The sequence below is a fragment of the Nycticebus coucang genome, chromosome 12, assembly GCF_027406575.1.
Source record: "Nycticebus coucang isolate mNycCou1 chromosome 12, mNycCou1.pri, whole genome shotgun sequence".
In the NCBI taxonomy this organism is placed as follows: domain Eukaryota; kingdom Metazoa; phylum Chordata; class Mammalia; order Primates; family Lorisidae; genus Nycticebus; species Nycticebus coucang.
The window spans coordinates 89,533,375-89,556,299 of NC_069791.1; the positions used below are offsets into that span (position 1 = coordinate 89,533,375).

Here is a 22,925-nt window from a genome sequence, read left to right on the forward strand (position 1 = left end):
GTCTCAGGAGATGTTTTAAGGGGCAGGGGCTTCATAAAATAATCTCCGTAAATTCTTTGTTTTCAAGAACTAGCATAGAATATTTTTCTAGGTTAGGGGGGTCTTTGTAGGAAAACAGAAGCCAGGGGAGCAAGTAAGATAAGGAACTACACATATCTGGGCCTCTTGGGAAATGTTTTTATCTTTTTGTTTATTCTCTCCTGTTTTAAGATCTTTAGCTTCATTTGGTTTTCCTCTCCTTTTACTACCACAAATCTTATGTTCCCACCTCCTCCCCCATTCTCATTTTGAGACAGCTGAGGACAGCAAAAGAAAATCCACTGGCTTTAAAGTCAGGAGACCTTGGTTCAAATTCCACTTCCTACTGCTGTGTGGCTTTAGGCAAATCTCAAAACCTCTCTGATCTGTGATGTATTTAACTATGAACTATTTGTAATTAGACTTTCATAAGGTTGCTTTGAGAATTAAATTACATAATAGATGTATAATATTACAAAGTATAATATTTTGTCAATAGTAACACATCAAATGAAGTAAAGAGTGATTATAACAGCTGTAATGGATACCTATTGTTTCTCCCTATTCAGCATCCATTACCTCATCTGGCAACAGTATCCCGATTTTTAATTTGGTAAAGAAACACCTCTGCCTCCATCAACCCATTTGAGTTGAGTGATGGTGACCCCACCCCAAGCTTCTAGGGTAGGCGTTTGAACCTAAATAATTAGATCATCACACCTCCCTGGCCAGAGCGAGTGGCTCATGGCCCAAAGCCCTGGGAGTGCTGAGCAGGCAGAAAGAAAGTTAAGTTTGGAAGCTGCTATCTTGCCACCTGACATGAACAAATCACTGAATGCTGCCAGGCCTGAAGACAGACATCAAATCTATTCTAGAATTTTCAGTAACCTTAATCAGACTTTGCCTTGTTTAAGCCAATTTGCATTTAGTTCCTGTTGCTTTTTAACTGCAAGAATCTTGAGTGACACAAAGATCCTGTTAACCAATGTTCATGATGGTGGTGAGGATTTTTCTCCCTCCAAGAGTTATGCTGAGAGATTTCTTTCTTTCTTTTTTTTTTTGTAGAGACAGAGTCTCACTTTATGGCCCTCGGTAGAGTGCCATGGCATCACACAGCTCACAGCAACCTCCAACTCCTGGGCTTCAGTGATTCTCTTGCCTCAGCCTCCCGAGTAGCTGGGACTACAGACGCCTGCCACAACGCCCGGCTATTTTTTGGTTGCAGTTCAGCCAGGGCCGGGTTTGAACCCGCCACCCTCGGTATATGGGGCCGGCGCCTTACCGACTAAGCCACAGGTGCCGCCCTGCTGAGAGATTTCTCAACCCTAATCTGAGTGACGGCTTCTGATGCTACCACCAGGGAACTGAGGAGTTGGGTAAATGATGAACAAGAGCACTGTGTGGGGAAAGGTACCTTTTTTCACAGACAGTGCCCCAGATTCTTCGGCTGGCCAGAGAGAGCCACTCGATCCGCCACTCGTACATCCTCATAGCTCTGCTGAGCTGTTTCTGCAAAAGTATGGGCCACGGTAAGGGCCTGGGCAATAGGTAGGCCTGAAGGGTCTGGAGGAAGTGGGTGTACCCCAGCTGGCTTCTGGGAATGGCATGTTAAGTCCTTGGGTAGCCAGGCAGTGTGGCCCGTCTACTAACTCATGAACAAATCTGCCAAAGACCAGGAAGGACAGTCAAAGTATTTCATTGTGTCAAATGGAGAGAAGGTAGATCTTGTCCCAGAGGACTAGAGACTTTGTGGCATCAAGGTCCCTGCTTGGGGAGGCAGGTAGAGAAAATTCCAGGTCTCTCCTTACACTTTCCTCCCATTCCCCTTTACTTACCTCAGAAAGAAACAGGTTCTGACTGATTGGACCCATCACTGACCTGGTACTCATAGAGGAAGGGCGGGTCCACGTGAATATTCTTCACTGTCCCGTCATGCCATTCAAATTGTACCATTGCCTTCTGTGCTCAGACAAGGGCAGGACAGGCAGTGGGAGACCAGAAGCATGTGTGAGAAAGGATTCTCAGTTTAATTTGGGCACAGGGCTCTCCATATCAGATGCACAAGAGGAAAATGGGCTCTGAACATAGCCAGGGCCAGATTATTTGCCTCTACTCACTGCCCATCTCCCCACATACATTGTCTCACCACCTCCACTACCACAGCCAGGTCATTGCCTGTCTGGAGCTGGCAAACAGAGGGCCCTGCTTGAGCCTTGCCTGGCAGCAGCCAGGCTGCTGTCCTGGGAGGCAATTCTGAACATCAGAGTCATTACAATACAGTTGGAGGGCTTTGGTGGTAGAGAACAGAGGAGGAGACCTTAAAACATACTGTCATGATTTCTTAGATTTGGGAACCCAGAGGGGCCTTCACAGACACTTTGAAAATTCAATTTGTTCATCCCATTCTTTCACCCTCCACCAACTCATATCCTGCTATCTACCTCGTCATCTATCCACCTACCCACAGCCAGAACTACACATCCCTCACTCCTCTTTCTTTCCTTTCAGTCTTCCATTTCCACATTATTTTTCTCTTCATTTCTTTTTATTTATTTATTTATTTTTGTAGAGGCAGAGTCTCACTTTACTGCCTTCGGTAGAGTGCCATGATGTCACAGGACTCACAGCAACCTCCAGCTCTTGAGCTTCCGCGATTCTCCTGCCTCAGCCTCCCGAGCAGCTGGGACTACAGGCGCCCGCCACAACGCCCGGCTATTTTTTGAATTGCAGTTCAGCCGGGGCTGGGTTTGAACCCACCACCCTCAGTATATGGGGCCGGTGCCCTACTCACTGAGCCACAGGCGCCACCTTCTCTTCATTTCTTATTTCTTCCTTCCGTTTCTCTATCCTTTCACTACTCCATTCTTCCATCCTTACTTTAATTTTTACTGTCATCCTTCTGCATGCCCAGTATTCCATTATGTCACTCATCCTTGCATTTTTTCCCTCCCACCCTTCCATCTGCTTACATTTCCATCCATCCATTCACATTTTCATCCATACACCTGTTCATCATTCTTTTCCTCCTCTCCATCCTTCCAACTACCCACGCACTGAGCCATTCATTGACTGCTGACTTAAAATAATTATTGGGTTGTGCTCGCTTTGGTAGCACATACACCAAAATTGGAACAATACGGAGAAGATTAGCATGGCTCCTGCTCAAGGATGACATGCAAATTTGTGAAGTGTTCCATATTTTTAAAAGATTTCAAAGACAAAAAATAAAAAACAAACAATCATTTTTTGTTAATAGGGAGCTGGAGAAGACAGTATTTTCTTTAGATACTTCATACTTGATAGAGATTTATTTTTTTTCTTTATTCAGGGACCAAAGCTGTAGGTGACTGATAGAGATTTAGACTTGTAACCAATACATGCATTAGCACATTATCGGAGCAAGGGTAAGTCTGCATAAGGAACAGTGAGGACATAAGGGAACAAATCTGTCCTGAGTGGGGAGGAAGGAAACCTTCACAAAGGAGGTGACTGTGGTGTCTATATACTTCCTTTTCCCTATCTCCCAAGTTTTCATTTCAGATCTTTGAGAAACAGCAGTGACAGTAGATTTGATGAGTATGCCTGAGTCCTGGGGGAAAGGCTTGCATCCAACTCCCAGGCCCGCCCTCCTCCAGACCCACTTGTGGACTTTTGTTGCCAAGAATTTTCAGGAAAACAGGAAAAGCCACAAAAAAGCTCCCCTGCAGAGGACTGGCAAGAACTCTGAACTGAATTTGAATTACCTCGTGGATAGTTGATGAGACGGTTTTCTGGAGAATAGGCACAAATTCCTCCACAGGAGAGAATGCATTAGGGGCCAGAACCTGGTAAAGGCTTAATTTCTTGGCTGAAAAATAAATAGTGGGGATGAAGGGGGGTTAAGGCACTTCCCAGAGAGCACCAAAGGCTTTAACCTTTTAGTCGTCACCCGTTACCCAGATTCTGCCCTCTTTAGGGGTTTACCTTTCAGACCATTGACCTTCAGCCATTCTGCAGAAGTCTTGTCCAAGTTTGGAAATTCAATTGTGAGAGGAGCTTCATGCTTTGGGGGTTTAGGCAAGAGACCCATAAGTGCCCCTTTTGCAATCTCTGCAGAAATCTACAATAAGTTAGAAAACCCTCATTACATAACGGTATTTTACAGCTGGAAAGTCCTCAACCTCTGCTACCCGCCAGTCTCCCCAAGTGGATTGTCTTAAAACATTACCTGGTAGATTAAAGGCAGTTCTGCCTTTCTCTCTCATTGTCTCCATCCCCTTCTCTGGGAATTTCTGGAATTTCCAGGGGAAGGAGGAGATGTTCCCTTGCTTCTTTCACTTGCCCATCTTCCTTGCTCCTTCCCCATCCATTAAGACCAGCACCATACGCACCAAGAGGACAGATCATCCCTCCATGGGCTTAAAACACTAGGCTTCAGTGAACTAAAAAATAACTCCTATACCAACTCATTTACGGAGATCTCATGTGGTCCAGCTGCCCCTAGCCCACATTTGCAAAGTGAAAAACGGAGGTTCTGAGAGGTTAAATTAGATAGCTAGTGTATAAGCAAAACTAAGAACAGCAAGTCCTAAACTTCAGACATTTGAGCTCCACCTTCATGAATTTTGCTAAATCTGAGTACCAATGTATTATTAATATTTAAAAAATTAATCACATAGTGTTAAAGCTTTTTAGTTATTAATCTAATCTTTTTTTTTTTTTTTTTTTTTTTGAGACTGAGTCTTGCTTTGTTGCCCAAGCTAGAGTGCAGTGATATAATTACAGCTCACTGCAACCTTGAACTCCTGGGCTCAAGCGATCCTCTCACCTCAGCTTTCCGAGTAGCTGGGACTATGGGTATACACCACCATGTGTCACGGACCGCCGGTCGATGGGCCTCAGTCCGAGGGTGCTCAGGGTGAACGGTACAGGTTGGTTGAAAAGGTCGACGCAGGATGAAATGACAAACTGCACACAGCACTTGGTGAAGCATGCAGCTGTAAATTTTATTGAGTTCAGAAGTTGGTATTTATACATTTTCTTTCCAAGGTTCAAACAATGTAATCGTTATTTTGCTTATGCTTGTAAATTATCTTTGTGTCTGCATATGTGGTTTATCATGCATTACATGTTTTCAAGGTTTTTGCTCTAGGGAGGTGGTTTTATCAGTAACACCTGGTTACTTCCCCTTATCTAGGAATGTCAAGGTTTGTGACTTCTCTTAGTTCTGTAATTGTTCTCAGTTTCTTATGATCTCTTTTAAAAACAGCTGAACATATTCTTTTATGTATAATGCTTGACTACTTCTATATATATTTTCTATGTATTTTTACTCTTATTAGTAACTATATTTTGATTCATAGTTAATTGTTTGTTAAACATTAAACTACTCTATTGATTTGTGTTACATATTAAAATTAGTGAAGTAAAACGTTTTTCTGCAGGCGGTGATAGTGTATGTTATGTTGAAACATCTTGTTTGCCGTGCCTGCATTGTCTCAAGTCACTGACATTTATGGTAGGGACGTGCTGTTGTGCAGGCTCTCTTGGAGCCACTGAGTTCGGCACAGCCATTCTTGCTGTGTTTAATTGTGGATCAGTAAGTCATTATGTTTATTCTTAGTTTCACAAAACAAGCAGGCATTCAACTCGACAAACAGGTTTCAGAGCAAAGGTTTCTTAGGCTTTTATGCCGCACCTCGTGAGTCATTACGTTCAAACAAAGGCATGCTAGGCAACTTATGCGCTGCTGTCGCAAACCAGGGGTGCTGGGGGTTTCGCTCCGGGGAGCACATACCACCTACTCACGCATTTTATAATGCGGACAGCGCCACCTCACCACGGCTTGATGCCGGGGGTGCGGCAACCATGCCCATATATCATTTTTGTTTTATAGAGATTCAGAGTGGGGGTGTCTCGCTATATTGCCTAGGTGGGTCTTGAACTGATCTCAAATGATCCTCCCACTTCAGCTTCCCAAAGTGTTGGGATGACAGGCATGAGCTACCATGCTGGCCCAATTTTATTTAATTTTTAAAATTCACTCCCTTTCGTACTTAATTTTAGAAAGCTCTATTATAACCACAATGAGCTAGCTTTAAATAGATAATATCAAAAAAGATAATCTATGTACCGTCTAAAATCATCTGGGAAACGACAAGTAGTACAATCACTTCATTTTGGGAAACTCCTGGCAAAGTTTTGGCAGCAAACCTGGGTTGAATCCAAATTCAATCTATTTCTATCTCTGTGATCCTGGGAAAGTTATATAACTGCTTAACTTCAGTTTTCTACTCTGCAAAAAGTAATAATACACTAACCTCAGATAGTTGTGAAGATAAAATAAATGGATTTAAAGAATTAAATATTGTGCCTTCTTTATAATGAACATGCAGTAAATGAAATCTGTAATTACAGTACTACTAACAATTATTATTTATAGATAATCTGCAAAAGAGTTGAAATTAAAATTTAAGGTCCTATTCTCTCAGTGCTATGCTGCTTTCACTACATCCAGCCAGGTCAAAATGCTTGGTACTTCACATCCATACCTTCATTCAATGAAGCTATTTAAGTTTACTCTCAGTTTTTTTCTATATAAAGCAAAGTTTTCTGTGTGGTATAAACAGCATTAGCTTTTAGGGAGGCATATAAGCTAAGCTGAGTTATGCTGGCTGAGTTATTCTGCTAGTGTTAAATGAACCAACTCAGCCAGGTGTGGTGGCTCACACCAATAATCCCAGCACTTTGGGAGACTGAGGAGGGAGGATCACTTGAGGCCGGAATTTTGAGACCAGCCTGGCTAGTAAGACCCCATCTCTACAAAAGATTTAAGAATTAGCTGCATGGTGGTGTGTGCCCTTGGTCCCAGCTACTCAGGAAGCTGAGGTAGGAGGACCACTTGAGGCCGGAATTTTGAGACCAGCCTGGCTAGTAAGACCCCATCTCTACAAAAGATTTAAGAATTAGCTGCATGGTGGTGTGTGCCCTTGGTCCCAGCTACTCAGGAAGCTCAGGTAGGAGGACCACTTGAAGCCAGGAGTTTGAGAATACAGTGAGCTTTGATCATGCCACTGATTCTAGTCTGGTTGATGGTGTTGGGCCTTGTCTCCAAAAAAGAAAAGAAAAGAAAAGAAAAGAAAGAAATAGAGATGTTTGCCTGAAATGAGGTGCTTGGAGTGGAAATGACTTTCTTTAGGACAGACTATTTTGTGTGGTTGAGGTTTTCATTATTTTGCAAGGACAGTGGCAGAATGGAGGAGGTGGCAAGAGCCCGAAGGTCCTTCTCTGAAGGAAATTTTTCAGTTGCAAAATCTACCAGGGTTCTTGTGGCACCACGGTAGACCCACCCAACTCAGCCCAGACAGAGCTATGGGGTACAAATGAGGGTGGGCCTTGCTCTGCTTCACTGTCAGAAAGTGAGGGCCCAGGCACCTGTGCCTCCGGGAGACACAGGGAGGGCGAGAAAGGGCGAGGGAGTGAGGCCGGCTGAGTGCCTCTGGGAGAAGGCCAGGATAGGTGCTCGAAGCTCATACTACCTACCTCTTTCATCATGCAGGTCAGCTCCTCGTAGGGGTTGCTGGAGCTGTGATACAGGGCTTGGATATGGCCGAGGAGGCTCTGGGCCTTCTGGATTTCTGCCAGGAGCTCATCCACGTCCTGGCTGCCAAAGAGCTGAGGATGGTGGGAGAAGTCAGCCATGCAGAAATCACCTGGCTACCAGCAGCAGCCGTAGCAGGAAAGGGTAAGCCATCAAGTGAACACCCAAAGCTGAGTGGCAGAGTGTTTGTTTAAACCAGATGTGTGTCAGGCAGAGCCTACAAACGCATTTTGTTCCATTTGTTTGGTCTGCATTGCTTTTGAACAACTGAAGGGTTTTCTAACTTTAAAAGTATAAAGAAATACTTTACACCCACTAGGATGCTATAATAATAATGATAATTTTATGATCATGGTATCTCCCTTGATGGGTAAGCATAATGCTCATTTTAAAAAATAGAAAAATAATGTGCTGGCAAGGGTGTGGGAAACTGGAACCCTGGTGGGAAGGTAAAATGATATAGCTGCTATGGAGAGTGTATGGAACATCCTCAAAAAATTAAACACAGAATTACCCTCTGAGCCAGCAATTCTACTTTAGTTACCTACCCAAAATAACTGAAAGCAGGGATAGCAGCACTATTCACAATAGCCAAAAGGTGGAAACAACCCAAATGTTCATCAATAGGTAAATGAATACACAAAATGTGGTACATACAGACAGTAGAATATTATTCCACCATAAAGAAGAATGAAGTTTTGATATATGCTACAGCATAGATGACCTTTGAAAACATTGATCAAAACCACTTTGAGATATCACCTTACCCCAATGAGAATAGCCCACATCACAAAGTCCCAAAGCTGTAGCTGCTGGTGGGGTTGCAGAGAGAAGGGAACGCTTAAACACTGTTGGTGGGATTGCAAACTAATACAGCCTTTTTGGAAAGAAGCATGCAGAATCCCCAAAGAGATAAAAGTAGACCTTCTGTTTGATCCTGCAATCCCATTACTATCTACCCAGAAGAAAACAAAAAGTCATTATACCAAAAGGACCTTTGCTCTCGAATGTTTGTTATAGCTCAATTCATAATCACAAAAATACAGAAACAACCCAAGTGCCTATCAAAGTAAGAATGGATTTAAAAACTGTGGTATATGTATACCGTAGAATACTATTTATCCGTAAGAAAAGATGGAGAGTTTACATCTTTTGTATTAACCTGGGCGGAGCTGAAGAACATTCTCCTTAGTAAAGTATCTCAAGAATGAAAAAACAAACATCCTATGTGCTCAATATTAACTTGAAACTAGCAGATGAAGAACTACAGGCCCACATGAGAGGAAAACAAACTCAAAAAGGGAGAGAGGGCTCAGTGAGTTCCCACCCAATACAATATAGGGGTAGACAGCACACCTCCTGGGTGAAGGACTCAACTATAACTCAGACTTTTTCTAACAAAGGCAAACAATGTAACTGAATAGTATGTGCCCTTATATTAATCTGAAATTTAAAAAAGAAACAAGAAAAAAGGCCTGGCATGGTGGCTCACACCTGTAATCCTAGCACTCTGGGAGGCTGAGGCAGGTGGATTGCTTGAACTTACACGTTTGAAACCAGCCTGAGCAAGAGCAAGACCCCGACTCTAAAAAAAAAAAAAATAGCCGGGCGTTGTGGTGGGCACCTGTAGTCCCAGCTACTTAGGAGGCTGAGGCAAGAGGATCGCTTGAGCCCAAGGGTTTGAGGTTGCTGAGAGCTATGACACCATGGGCACTCTACCAAGGGCAACAAAGAAAAAAAATAAAAGAAAAAAGAAAAACAAGAAAAATACCTCATTAATATCCTAATTAATAGCAAATAGCAAATTTATAAAAGATTTAGAAAACCATGAGTGTCTTTCAAGAGGTGTATTTGATCTGACTTCAGAATCAAGTCCTTTGTCTACAAACCTCCGCAGTTTCTCTGGCTTGTACACATCACACGACAGTATATATTCATTAATGCAAATACATATTTAATTGTCCTGAAAATGAAATTATATAGCATTTAGAAATGAATGAATGCATAGCCTTTGGGACTGTTAAAAATTATGCTAATGGAAGGAAGACGACACAAAAGGTGTATGATTCCATTTGTATGAAATGCCCAGAATAGGTAAATTCATAGAAACAGAAAGCAGATTGTGATTGCCAGGACCTGGGGGAGGGAGATGGAAAGCTACTGCTCAGTGGGTACAGGGCTTCTTTAGGGGTCAGGGAAATGCTTTAGAATGAGATAGAGGTAGTGTTTACACAATACTGTGAATATATTCAAAAAACCACTACATCGTTCTCTTTAAAGAGGTTAATTTTATGTTCTGTTATTTTATTTTATTTTTTTTTAGAGAGTCTTACTTTATCGCCCTCGCTAGAGTACCATGGCGTCACAGCTCACAGCAACCTCCAACTCCTGGGCTTAGGTGATTCTCTTGCCTCAGCCTCCTGAGTAGCTGGGACTACAGGTGCCTGTCACAATGCCCAGCTATTTTTTTGTTGCAGTTTGGCTGGGGCCAAGTTCAAACCCACCACTTCAGTATATGGGGCAAGCACTCTACCCACTAAGCCACAGATGCCACCTGTTTTGTTATTATTTTTTTTAATGTAAGGAAATCACACACACAGATAATCTAGAGATTTGCCTCTTCTTGAAAAATCAGAAGACCTGGAATTCTAGAAGCACGTTCCTACAGAGCAACTGTCTGCTGGGGCTGAAGAGGCCACCTTTTAGATAGGTCTGTGTGAGATACAGTTTGCTGCAGTCTCCACCACTCTCTGTTGCTCCCCATCAGAAAATCACTTGTAATTTTTGTCATCTTTGCACTGTTTGCTTTGCTTATATTAAAGAAGGACATCTCTCCATCTAGAGTGGGAAACAATAAATAAGCCAAGAGGACCCCAGGTTTTAAGGTAAAATATTTCTTATCTCAGTTGGTTTCATTTATTTACTTTACCTTCTAGCCTCTGTGGTCTGAGTCACCTATAAATAGAGTCTGGGCAAATGAATTGTCAAAATGCGGTGCTGATGGGGTGTTAGTTTCCTAGCAGGAAATGTTAGACTTTGTGATGCTTGAATACACTTGTGAGACACACTCACTTATGGTTAGGCAGGCCACAACCCATTAACTGATCAGATGATTGGATTCTGAATCTGCCAAATGGATCTGCACCTAAGTTTGCTAATTGCTATCTCCATTGTGTAATTGTTTGCTAATTGTTAACACCTTGGGATGTAGTTATTCACAGGGACAAGGACCCTAAGGGATGGACTGGTATAGAATCAATTGCTTGTTCTGCCCTGCGGTGGGTCACTTATGGTAGGAGGGGTCTATGTAGGAGAGAGAATTGAGGCAGTTGTTTCAGACTCAGGGCTTTGGTGGGAGCAGAGGTAGGCTGGGGCCTCTATTAAAGGCAACAGGACAGTGACTGAGGATTCTGCCAGTCGGGCTTTAAAAGGCCTCTAGGTTCCCAGGCATGTCATCAATTCATTGCAAATGCTGACCAAAGGATCTCTTGTGACTTCAGATTGTCCTAGCTCTTCCCATATATTCATTTTAACCTGACTTTACCCATTGAATGAACCTATTGAATATGAATTGGGTAGGGGAAGAAGGAAACAAGTACATAATATGGGCCTGGCCCAGATGCCCTGGCATAGCTGGAGACAAGCAGGTGGAGAAGGAGGGCAGTGTGCTGGCAGAAGGGCTTACCTGTGCCCCTGGGCTGTAGCAGTGATAGTAGCCCCCGATGGCATCTGCAAGGTTCTTCAGGACAGCCTGTGGGCACGGTGGCAGGGTCAGCCCCCCGAGGGAAACGCCAGCACTCTAACAAGCTGCCTCTTTGACTGAACCTCCTAACTATACAATGCTTCCCATTTTACCAAAGGGAGAACTAAGCCCAAGGGAAGGCCTGTGCTGGTCCATGGCTGGGTGGGGATGGGGTGGGGAGGGTCTGTCCAGGCAGTGAGTCTTACAGGCCGTCCCAGCTCACTGCTGTCAATTCCAGGGAATCTTGGGAGGATCTCAGGTACTTACAGGGGGTAACTGATCACTGCATTTGTAGGTGATGATGTGGGTGATGAGTTCCCTTCCCAAGCTAGCCTGCTGGATGTAGTCACACAGCATTTCAGAAGGCTGATCTGGGCTGGGGAGAAGACAGAAGACAAATGGGGGCCCCCAGGTCAAATCATTCTGAGAACATTCCAGAGCAAAATGTAGTTCCCAGGGAACCTCTACCCATTCTTATTTTTTTATTTTTTTATTTTTTGGCTTTTTTATTTTATTTCGTTGCTTATTTTTTATTTCTTCACTTTTTTTTGTTTTTTGTTGAGACAGGGTCCCACCCTATGCCCCTGAGCAGAGTGCAGTGGGCGTGGTAGCTCACCACAACCTCAGACTCGGGCTGCGGGCACCCCGCTGCCTCAGCCTCTGGAAGCCGCTGGGATTACAGGCGCTCGCCGCGGCGCCCGGCTGGGTTTTTCCATTTTTTTCACGAGTCGGGGTCTCACTGTCGCTCAGGCGAGTCTCGAACTCCTGAGCTCAAGCGATTCTCCCTCCTCAGCCTCCCACAGTGCTGGGATTACAGGCGTGAGCCACCGCGCCCGGCCCTCTACCCATTCTTAACTGACCGCCTGTGTCCCCAGTCACCTATGTGGGATGCAGGGCTGGCTTGGGGACACAGGCCTGGCCAGCCTTGGCCACCCTGCCCTACCTGTGGGTGGGCAGCCTGTGAACACCATCCTTCTCTCAAGCACGTGGAAAGAATCACACTCCAGGAACATCTATTTCTCAAACAGTGGTTGGGTTTTTTGACACCCTGCTTAGGAAAGGAGACCTACCAGCGTCCCATTATGGCCACCAGGGAATTCAGCTCCTTTAGAATGAAGATTTTCTTCAGGGCTTGCAACAAATTGCTGCCTCCATCAGATTGCAATGACTTTACCCAGAACTCGAGTTCCTGGAGTCTGGGAGAGGGGGAGATGACAATTTGCTCTTATTGGGTGCTAGGCCCAGGACAAATATTAGCTCATTTAAGCCTAACAAGAACATGTTGAGGTGGTAGTTTTATTCCACTTTGTAGATGAGGACATTGAGGCTCAGAGTTAAGCAACTGCTATGTGAGGTTCTGGGGCTAAGGTCTTTCCTCCCCTCACAGCACACCCAACTCTCCTGGAAGCCAGGCCTCAGCATAAGGCCAGAGGTAATCCCCCAACCCTAAGAGGACTCTCAGAGAGGGCACCATGGCTGTGTGGCCATGGCCCACGTGGGTGGGGACACATACCACTGTAACATGGGAAAGGACTTAACCTGGTAGTTTTTTGGTTAATAGATCTCATGGCACTAGTGAAAGAGTTCTGCTCTTTCTATTTCAAAAAGAAAGTTGCAGCTTAGTGTTGTTAAGTCTGTCTTTTCTTATCATAAATCTCCTTTCTAAACAGAGAGAACAAGTCCCAGCCTTCTCTAGCCAATAGATTTCAGGATGGAATTCTTTTTTTTTTTTTTTTGAGACAGTCTCACTCTGTCATCTGGGCTAAAGTGCTGTGGCATCATTATAGCTCACAGCAACTTCAAATTCCTGGGTTCAAGTGATCCTCTTGTCTCAGCCTCCTGAGTAGCTGGCAGTACTGGTGCCTGCCACAATACCTGCCTATTTTTTCCTATTTTTAGTAGAAATGAAGTCTTGCTCTTGCTCAGGCTGGTCTCGAACTCCTGAGCTCAAGCAATCCTACCACTCATTTGTTCTGCAAATGAGAGTGAAAGGACTAGTCAAGATCACCAGGTACTGTCAGAGCTCGGATTCAAAGCCGGAGAGGCCAGAAACGAGGCATTTCTCTACCTAGAAGTGGCTGCTTTACATCTAGTATTGGGCTGAAGCCTCCCTCCCAGGAATCTAAGCATGTGGTTCTTCCTGGGATCTGGAATCCAATCCTGGCTCTGCCACTTTGGGCATTTTCCCTAACGGGAGTTTCATCATCTGCAAAGTGAAAAGAATGAGCCTATTCCATGGGGTGGCTATAAATATTAAATATAATCATACATGTGAAGTGTCTGACACGGAACCTGACACATGGTAAGTGATCAAGGGTATCCCCTTTGCTGAAAGAAATTTTACTTACTGGCATAAGGAAGTAGAAATTCTTTTTTTTTTTTTTTTTTTTGTAGAGACAGAGTCTCACTGTACTGCCCTCAGGTAGAGTGCCGTGGCGTCACACGGCTCACAGCAACCTCTAACTCTTGGGCTTACGCGATTCTCTTGCCTCAGCCTCCCGAGCAGCTGGGACTACAGGCGCCCGCCACAACGCCTGGCTATTTTTTTGTTGCCGTTTGGCCGGGGCTGGGTTTGAACCCGCCACCCTCGGCATATGGGGCCGGCGCCCTACTCACTGAGCTACAGGTGCCGCCCAGGAAGTAGAAATTCTTAAACATGTTTCTTCCATCCCGCAAAACCCCCCCACACTATAATAGAACCCCTCAAATAAAGGACATTTATGCTGTGGAATACAATGTAGCCACTGAAACAAATGCTTAAACAATAAAACAAATGATTAAACCTTAAAACAAATACAACTTTACACTATATGCACTACCATAGGAGGATATTTAAGGTTAGGTGAAAAGCCAGGGTGCAGACCCATGTTAAGAACTTCCAGTTGTTTAATAAGAGAGTAAACAGGTGGATGAATGTGTGTGCAAAGACTGCCTGTGGCAGTATACAAAAAACTGCTACTGGAGATGAAAAGAGGTCTGGAGTGACAGGGAGACTTGTTTGTTACTACTTATTCTTTCTTTTTTTTTTTTTTAGATACAGAGTCTCACTTTATCGTCCTCGGTAGAGTGCTGTGGTGTCACAGTTCACAGCAACCTCCAACTCCTGGGCTTAGGTGATTCTCTTGCCTCAGCCTCCTGAGCAGCTGGGACCACAGGTGCCCGCCACAACGCCCGGCTATTGTTTATTGCAGTTTGGCCGGGGCTGGGTTCAAACCCGGATACCCTCAGTATATGGGGCCAGTGCCCTACCCACTGGGCTATAGGTGCCACCCTATTACTTATTCTTTTATACTGTTGGTTTTTTGTTTTTTCTTGAGACAGAGTCTTACTTTGTCACCCTTGGTAGAGTGCCATGGCATCATCGCTCACAGCAACCTCAAACTCTTGGGCTCATGTGATCTTCTTGCCTCAACCTCCCAAGTGGCTGGGACTATAGGTGCCTACCACAACACCCAGCTATTTTTCTTTTTTTTAGTGATGGGGGTCTCACTCTTGCTCAGGCTGCTCTTAAACTCCTGAGCTCAAGCAATCCACCCATGTTGGCCTCCCAGAGTGCTAGGATTACAGGCATGAGCCACTGCCCCTGGCCCTGGGATTTTTTTTTTTTAAGTATGTGTGTTATTTTCACAATAATGAAACGATTTTTGCTAGTTTGCTGGCTAAAAATGATGTCTTCTGTGTGTCTTAGTTTTCCTTTTGTAGACTGCTCAGGAGGGTGAACATCTTTCCAAAAGTTGTTGGCCACTGTGTTTCTGTTTAGGTAAATTGTCTCTTTGTACTCACTTTGCTCTTGAGGTCTTGGGGTTTTCACCTTAATTATTTAATTACAACACTGATATACCCCAGTGGAGGCTGGGTAGCCACTCACGTGGAGGTGTTGACTTCCACTGGGTCCGGCCAGAGGGACTGGGTTGTGATGCCAAAGGACAGGACAAACAGCTTCTCCTTGTGGCTCAGCTGCTCATCAATGAGGCTCTGTTGGACAAAGGACATCACTAGCTCCATCACAAAGCCAGAGGCACGTGGAGCCTGGCTTCAGTTCTAGAGCCTTGCTGGCCCCTAGAACTGGGTTATGGGCTGGGTTATGAGCTGTGCTGAAATAGGGCTGCTTGAGGCTCAGCTTAGAGGCCCTGAACTGACATCAGCTTCCTGCCCGCTGGGCCTCCTGTGTGAGGGGATGAGCATCTTGGCTGCTCTTCTCAGCATGTGCTATGGCTGAGAGGGACTAGTCAAGATCCTTGGTGCTTAACTGTGGCACTCAGGGAGGGAGGACAGAGGTCAGGGGCAGTGGTTTCTCTCCAAGGCAAGTGAGTCAGGGATGGAGCAATGAGCTTGATGTCAGCTTGGTCAATGCTCTAGAGCTGTAGTTGATGAGTATCCAATAGGAACCTGAACTCTGAAGAAACCAGAACAGCTGTTCCATCCAGAAAAGGCCAGAAGCCCTTTGCTTCTGCTCCACTGTGCCAAAGTCAGCCTCCCTCCAGGGAATGGTGGGCTCTTGAGGGAAATTATCTGGTTGGGAGGTACAGCTAAGGTGAGAATACTAGAAGTTCACACTGTCACAGAAAAGGACTCTGTGGTTGGTTTTCTAAGAACTCAACACATTTCTTTAAACAGAAGCACTAATTAAGTGTGAACTGTTCTTTACAAAACACCCTGTTTTGCAGGTTAGCAGGCTAAGGAAAGGAAGGATGGGGTGGATCCACTGCTTTTCTGTGCCACAGACTTACCATGAAGTCGTTCTGGAACTCCTCTTTCTGAGGGCCACTGCTGACTGCTGATACATCAATGAGGATGCCAACTCTGGTCCCCTTGATGAGGCCAAATGCCTAAAACCAAGGAGGGCATTTGGGAACAACCAGCACAACGCCGTATTTCACCTAAGCCTGTTGCAACAAGAAGCTGATGGGATCCCCATTTGTAGGGGAAAAAGCGAAACCCAGTGTCCTGGCCTCATGCTCCTACTTTGAAGCAGTCTGTTCCTTTGTAATTTTTTCCTCAATAATCACTGTTCACTTTTTTTTTTTTTTGAGACAGAGTCTCATTTGTCACCCTCAGTAGAGTGCTGTGCTGTCACAGCTCACAGCAACCTCCAGCTCTTGGGCTTAGGCAATTCTCTTGCCTCAGCCTCCCGAGTAGCTGGGACTACAGGTGCCCACCATAATGCCTGGCTATTTTTATTGCAGATGCCACTGCTGTTTTAGCTGGGGTCGGGTTCGAACCCGCCACCCTCAGTATACGGGGTTGGTGCTTTACCCACTGAGCTACAGGGGCCGCCCCACTGTCCAATTTTATAAAGTGAGACATATTTATTTTAGAAAATCTGGACACTATAAAGGAAGTACCCGTTATTTGAAGATACCAAGTTTGATAGCTAATTACATCAGTTTATCTTATTCCTATATACCCTTACTTATTTTTTGCCCTCCCTACCAATCAAAGGCAGATGTGTTAAGATCACTAACTGCAGTGGTATTTCTGTGACTTTCCGGTTATTTTTTTAACAGCTATCACTTTACAGATGCTCTTCCACTTATGACTGGGTTATGTCCTGATAAACCCACAGCAGGTTGAAAATATTTTAAGTCAAAAACCCATTTGATACCCTGACAAACATGTCCTACAGTTGAAAAATCTTAAGTTGAACCATCCTAAGTCAGGGACCATCTGTGTACATGTCGATGCTGTTTGATTCTGCACATAAGCATTCCTCCTCTTACAGCTGCATTGTGAACTGAAACTTCCATTCACATGAACTTGATTCCCTCTGGCACCTCTTACCTTAAAATCCTACTTTATTGGATACCTCATTTTCCTGTTCAATTCGCTCTTCTGCTCTCAGAGATGAGTATTTTACATCTCACATCTCCAACATTCCCTTTCCTCACTCTCCCATCAAATGATTTTGCCTCCAATTTCACTAAGAAAACAGAAACTGGGGAGAATTAAAAAAAAATTTTCCATGCAGAATCTACCACCCTACCCGCCTCTATGCCCACACACTTCACTTTTCCCAGTTATAACACATCTTAGGCAATCAGCAACACCCTGAGGCTGACTCTTTCACTTGCATCACTGGATCCTCTTTTTTTTTTTTTGCAGTTTTTGCAGTTGTTGGCCAGGGTGGGTTTGAACCCACCCGCCTTGGGTATATGGCGCTGGCACCCTACTCCTTTGAGCCACAGGTGCCGCCCCTGGATCCTCTTTTATCTCCTGTAACCTTCCCTTCCCCTGGATCATCAGATTTTTCCCTGCCTGTTGTATAATCTCCATCACCATAAGTATGGACTATCATAGGGCCCCTATTAAAAAAGAAAGAAACGTCTCAGGAACCCACCTCTGTCTCCTGCTGCTGCTTTATTTTTCTACTTTCCATTTTAGCCACACATCTTCACTCCCATTTCTCTGTGACTCACTCAAATTAGGCTCTTATGTCCCCACTCCTCTGAAGCCATATTCATCAAAGTGACTAATGACCTCCCTCTTGCCAAGCCCAATGGCCAAAGCCCAAATCCTCAATTTTCTTGAACTTTGATTACAACATTATGCCTGGCTAATTTTTCTATGTATTATTATTATTTAGTAGAGACAGGGTCTCACTTATTTTTTTGGGACAGGGCCTCAAGCTGTCACCCTGGGTAGAGTGCTGTGGCATCACAGCTCACAGCAACCTCTAACTTCTGGGCCCAAGCAAGTCTCCTGCCTCTGCCTCCCAAGTAGCTGGGACTACAGGCGCCCACCACAATGCCCAGCTGTTTTTTTCGTTGCAGCCGTCATTGTTGTTTGGCAGCCTGGGCTAGATTCGAACCCATCAGCTCAGGTGTATGTGGCTGGAGCCTTTAGCTGCTTGAGCCACAGGCGCCAAGCCCAGGGTCTCACTCTTGCTCAGGCTGAAAGTTAAAATTTAGAGCCAGTTCTTTTCCTTTTAAAATTGAAAACAGCTGCCATTAGAGGTTTGGCGCTTTTGTAATTGTGAAAATGTGGATTCCATAAACCTAGCCATTGAAAGTGTAGACATTTATTCCATAGAAATAACGAAACAGGTACATAAGAGGGAGTCGGAGCTCAGGGATACCAGAGATTTTCACCTTTAAAGAATTAAAAAAAAAACAAAACACAAAAAACCAAGATTTTAAAATCTTGGCCATGAAACTGAAAAATATTTAAAACTATGAGGCTCAGAAATAAATGGCTGTGGGCCAGATTCTCCTATGTCCCACTGGTTTATAATCCTTGGGCTTGTCCTCCACAGGTACAGACCCAGAGAAGTGAGGCCGCTTGCCCTTGGCATTCCTGACAGAGCAGAGGGGAATGGGGACCAGTCACAGTCTATCCATTACCCCAAGCTGCCTCAGCATCCAGCAGCTTTGTGAGTTGCTTTACAGGTAATTATTTCCCTGGGATCCAGTGTGGGCCCTTTTCTGGTTTCTCTATAGCGCCATCGGAAAGGGGGAGGGGAGAGAAAGGCCTGTTGATCCCTGCCCACTGTGCTGAAGGAGCCAGGACAGGCGTGATCGGGGATGGAAGTGGGTAGGTGATTAGCAACATTCCCTGAATGTATGTGTTTGGAGCAAGTGAGGATTCCACCCGCAGGTCTTCTCAGCCTGTTACCATGGGCAACCAGAGGGGGTGCACCAGAACTGGAGACATGCATTGGCTGACTAGTCCAAACCCATGAAGGAGGTCTGGAATTGGCAGGGACAGGGGACAGGCAGCCTTAGCACTATGTTGTCACCTACTAGACCTGGGTGAGGGTGGAAGTTGGGGAGCACAAATTTCAGCATCTGCCTGAACCCTTGTTTAAAACAAGAGTTGAGGGTGGTACCTGTGGCTCAGTGGGTAGGGCACCAGCCCCATATACTGAGGGTGGCAGGTTCGAACTCAGCCCTGGCCAAACTGCAACAAAAAATAGCTGGGTGTTGTGACGGGTGCCTGTAGTCCCAGCTACTCAGGAGGCTGAGGCAAGAGAATCGCCTAAGCCCAGGAGTTAGAGGTTGCTGTGAGCTGTGATGCTACATCACTCTACCGAGGGCAATAAAGTGAGACTCTGTCTCTAAAAAAAAAAAAAAAAAAAAAGAGTTGAGGATGTGTGCCTAAGAGTGTACGCAAATGGGAAGCCAGAAAAGTATCAGTTGGAGGAAATTAAGCTAAAACAAATAAGAACATGAAGCGAAGGATGATACACTTATCATCTTATCATTACACTTATCATTCTTCTACCCTTGGGGTCTGAGGAAAACATTTAATCAATTTAAAATAAAAAAGTTATATCCAGATAATCAGCCTTAACATTATAAATCTTGTTACAGGTCTAAGGGTCAATGGTCTGGTTCTCACCTGCCCAGGATCCGCGTGCCCCCATCCCTCCACACCCTGCTCTGGGTAATGACACTCTGGCTTTCCATGTGCAAACACTTGTCTCCTTTTCTTAGTCCGTGAGGTTTTGGGGGGGACTTAGCCAATCACGCCCACTTCCCCCACCCCCTGCTTTCTCCCAGGAGTAAGCAGTAATTCCTGGCCCAGACAGTTAGTATATTTCATTCCCTTGGCTGTGGTGATGGATATAAATTACTACATGGGAGTCAATCTCAGGAAGTGAGAGAATGTACAGAGAATGGGAGATGAGGTCCCTTTTGACTTGAGTTGTCTAGCTGGTGACACGTAAACTCAGAGCTGTTGGTAACATCTTCCCATGTAGATCCAAGAATAAAACCAACCCAGAGGAAAGCAGATCCCAGGAACAAAGAGATGCCATTATTTGAGCACCTGGATGCAGCTGTGTCTGGGTTTTACATTTATGCAGGTTAAGAAATTTCTTTTTTACCTTAAGCTGATTTGCATAATTTAAGTTGAAGGCTTATGATTTGTAACTGAAAAAATTCTACCAAGTACCAGAAGGACTGCAAGCAGAGCAAAGAAGAAAATCGATGTCTATTACCTTCTTGCTGTTTTCTGTGAGCCACTGAATTCTCTGTTGATATTGTTCAATAGCTCTGTCAAAACACCAGAAAGACTCATCACCCAAGGCTCAGCGTCTGTAGTTCAAGTGGCTAAGGCGCCAGCCACATACACCAGAGCTGGCGGGTTCGAATCCAGCCCAGGCCTGCCAAACAACAATGACAACTACAACTAAAAAAAAAAATAAATAAATAACCAGGCGTTGTGGCGGGCACCTATAGTCCCAGGTACTTGGGAGGCTGAGGCAAGAGAATTGCTTAAGCCTAGGACTTGGAGGTTGCTGTGAGCTGTGATGCCACAGCTCTCTACTCAGGGTGACAGCTTGAGGCTCTGTCTCAAAAAACAAAAAGACTCATCACCCAAGGTCAGCTTCATCACTGAGCAACATCCACACATAGAAGGAAGGTAGGAATGGTTTTTGTTTTTTTGTTTGTTTATTTTAATGTGTCTATGGTCTTGGGGAATATAAGGCAAAGACAAAACTGAAGACATTAGATTGCCAAGGCACCAGGTAAAACACCCAGGGAATCTTGAAAGGGGTTGAATGTATAGATGCTGCTCTGTTGGTGATGCAGTGCACATTATAAATAACCAGTATTTGGCAGAACCAGAGGTGAGTTGCCATGTGGGGTGGGTCTGGAGGATGGGGAAGCGTGTTCTCCTGAGGAAGGTGGAAGAAAACCCTGCCCTTGTGCTTGCTCAAATCTGTGTCTACTCAGATCAAACTCTTCCTGGTCTCCTGCAGACTAACCATAAGGACACAACGTGCAGTTTAGCAGCAGTTTCTTGCCGGATTAATTAACAACAACAACAAAAAGTTAAGTTCTGTAAAGTAGCCAGGGGAACTTTCTGACCTTCCCTTATTGCAAACCATTCTAATGACTGGTTGGAGACCAACACCTACCAGGTATGTAAAATAAGGACTCAGTCACTTGAATTTCATTGAAGGGCCTTCGCCGAGGACAGGTGGGATTTGGGGGCCTAAAGAAGGGGAAGGAAGGCCTGTGGATAAGAAATCATGAGGCAGTGGGTGGTGGGTAGAGTCAGAAAAGATACGTGAGTACAAACAGAACTAAGAATAATTTTATGCTGAGATATGCTTGTGTTCAAGATCCACTCTGTCGTTTATTAGTGGTGTGGCTTGGGTGGTGGGGGTGGTAACCTCTCTGAACCCCAGTTTCAGCATCTCCAACACGAAGATAATAATAGGACTCTGTCCATGTCAATTTGCCAAAAGTCAATTTACTGAAAGCCAGTTCCCTGAAAAATCAATTTGCCAAATGACCAATTAGCTAAATAGACTTCCCTAAAATGCTGGATTTGCAATTAAAACTAATCAACCAAAATATTACAGAATTCTTTAAGACCTGTTTAATTTTCCAACCTAATAAGAATTACTATAAAATTTATAGTTAAAAGGTTTTGACAAATTTGGCAAATGAGTCATTCTGTGAATGGCCATTTAGCAATTGACTTTGGGTTAATGGGCTTGAGAGTAATGCAATGTTTTGAGTTGTTATAAGGATTTAAAAAACCAATGCATCCAGCCCTTAGCGGAATTTCTGACATATTATTAAGTGCGAGGTATTATTATTACAACTTTTCAAGAATCATAGATCATGATAGTAATCATGAATCATAGATTATAGCTAGGATGACATTTTAAGAACTATCCTGTTTATCAATCAATAGATGTGTTGGTGTGTATGTGTGTACATATTTGCATGTATACGTGTGCTACTAAAATCGGTTTTAGGAGTGCATGCATATTTTGACATACAAAGGAATGAACCCAACCAATTACCAATTTGACATTGGAAGCAGTCATTCTTAACCATCAAACATCAGATGAAGCTGGGTGTTAGGTATTCATCCAAAGGGGCCACGGATTTCTAAAGGCTGTAGACACTGATCTGATAGAACCTTTTTTTTTTTTTTTTTTGAGACAGTCTCAAGCTATTACCCTGGATAGAGTGCCGTGGCATCATAGCTCACTCACAGCAACCTCCAAATTGGGCTCAAGTGATCCTCTTGCCTCAGTTTTTCTATTTTTAGTAGAGATGAGGTCTTGCTTTTGCTTAGGCTGGTCTCAAACTTGTGAGCTCAAGCAATTCACCTACCTTCGCGTCTCACAGATCTAGGATTATAGGCATGACACACCATGCTCCACCTTGATCCAACCTTTTTTTTTTTAGACAGACCCTCAAGCTGTTGCTCTGGGTAGAGTGGTGTAGCGTCACAGCTCAAAGCAACCTCCAACTCCTGGGCTCAAGCAATTCTCTGCCTTCCAAGTAGCTGGGACTACAGGCACCTGCCACAATGCCCAGCTATTTTTTTTTTTTTTTTTTGGTTGCAGCCATCATTTTTGTTTGGCGGGCCGGGCTGGATTCGAACCCGCCAGCTCAGGTATATGTGGCTGGCGCCTTAGCTGCTTGAGCCACAGGCACCGAGCCTGATCTAACCTTTTTATTTGAGAAAAGAGGAAACTGGGGTTAGAAGTGGAAAGAGACCTGTCCAAGGTCTTTATAGAGATTGCTGTCCCAACAGAGTTACTTTCAGGCTGCTGAAATGAGATCGTTCTTGAGCTGACGGGGAGGGATGTTAGGAGGACTTTGATAAACATACTTA

The 22,925-nt window shown here is 44.4% G+C and overlaps 1 protein-coding gene and 1 non-coding gene across 2 annotated transcripts in view; one reads left to right on the top strand and one right to left on the bottom strand.

Moving 5' to 3' along the window:
• VWA3A (von Willebrand factor A domain containing 3A) overlaps positions 1–22,925 on the bottom strand; it is a 63,402-nt gene that overhangs the window by 29,002 nt on the left and 11,475 nt on the right. Inside the window, exons 7-17 of the mRNA XM_053556893.1 lie at positions 20,278–20,332; positions 16,070–16,168; positions 15,208–15,314; positions 12,410–12,535; positions 11,607–11,715; positions 11,283–11,348; positions 7,540–7,671; positions 3,982–4,117; positions 3,762–3,865; positions 1,897–1,977; positions 1,433–1,527 (exon numbers count right to left, since the gene is read on the bottom strand). Coding sequence (XP_053412868.1) covers positions 1,433–1,527; positions 1,897–1,977; positions 3,762–3,865; positions 3,982–4,117; positions 7,540–7,671; positions 11,283–11,348; positions 11,607–11,715; positions 12,410–12,535; positions 15,208–15,314; positions 16,070–16,168; positions 20,278–20,332 — 1,110 coding nt within the window. The remainder of the gene's footprint in view (positions 1–1,432; positions 1,528–1,896; positions 1,978–3,761; positions 3,866–3,981; positions 4,118–7,539; positions 7,672–11,282; positions 11,349–11,606; positions 11,716–12,409; positions 12,536–15,207; positions 15,315–16,069; positions 16,169–20,277; positions 20,333–22,925) is intronic.
• Positions 3,115–3,221, top strand: LOC128562864 (U6 spliceosomal RNA). The gene has a single exon (XR_008373563.1). It is a non-coding gene; the product is annotated as a U6 spliceosomal RNA (small nuclear RNA).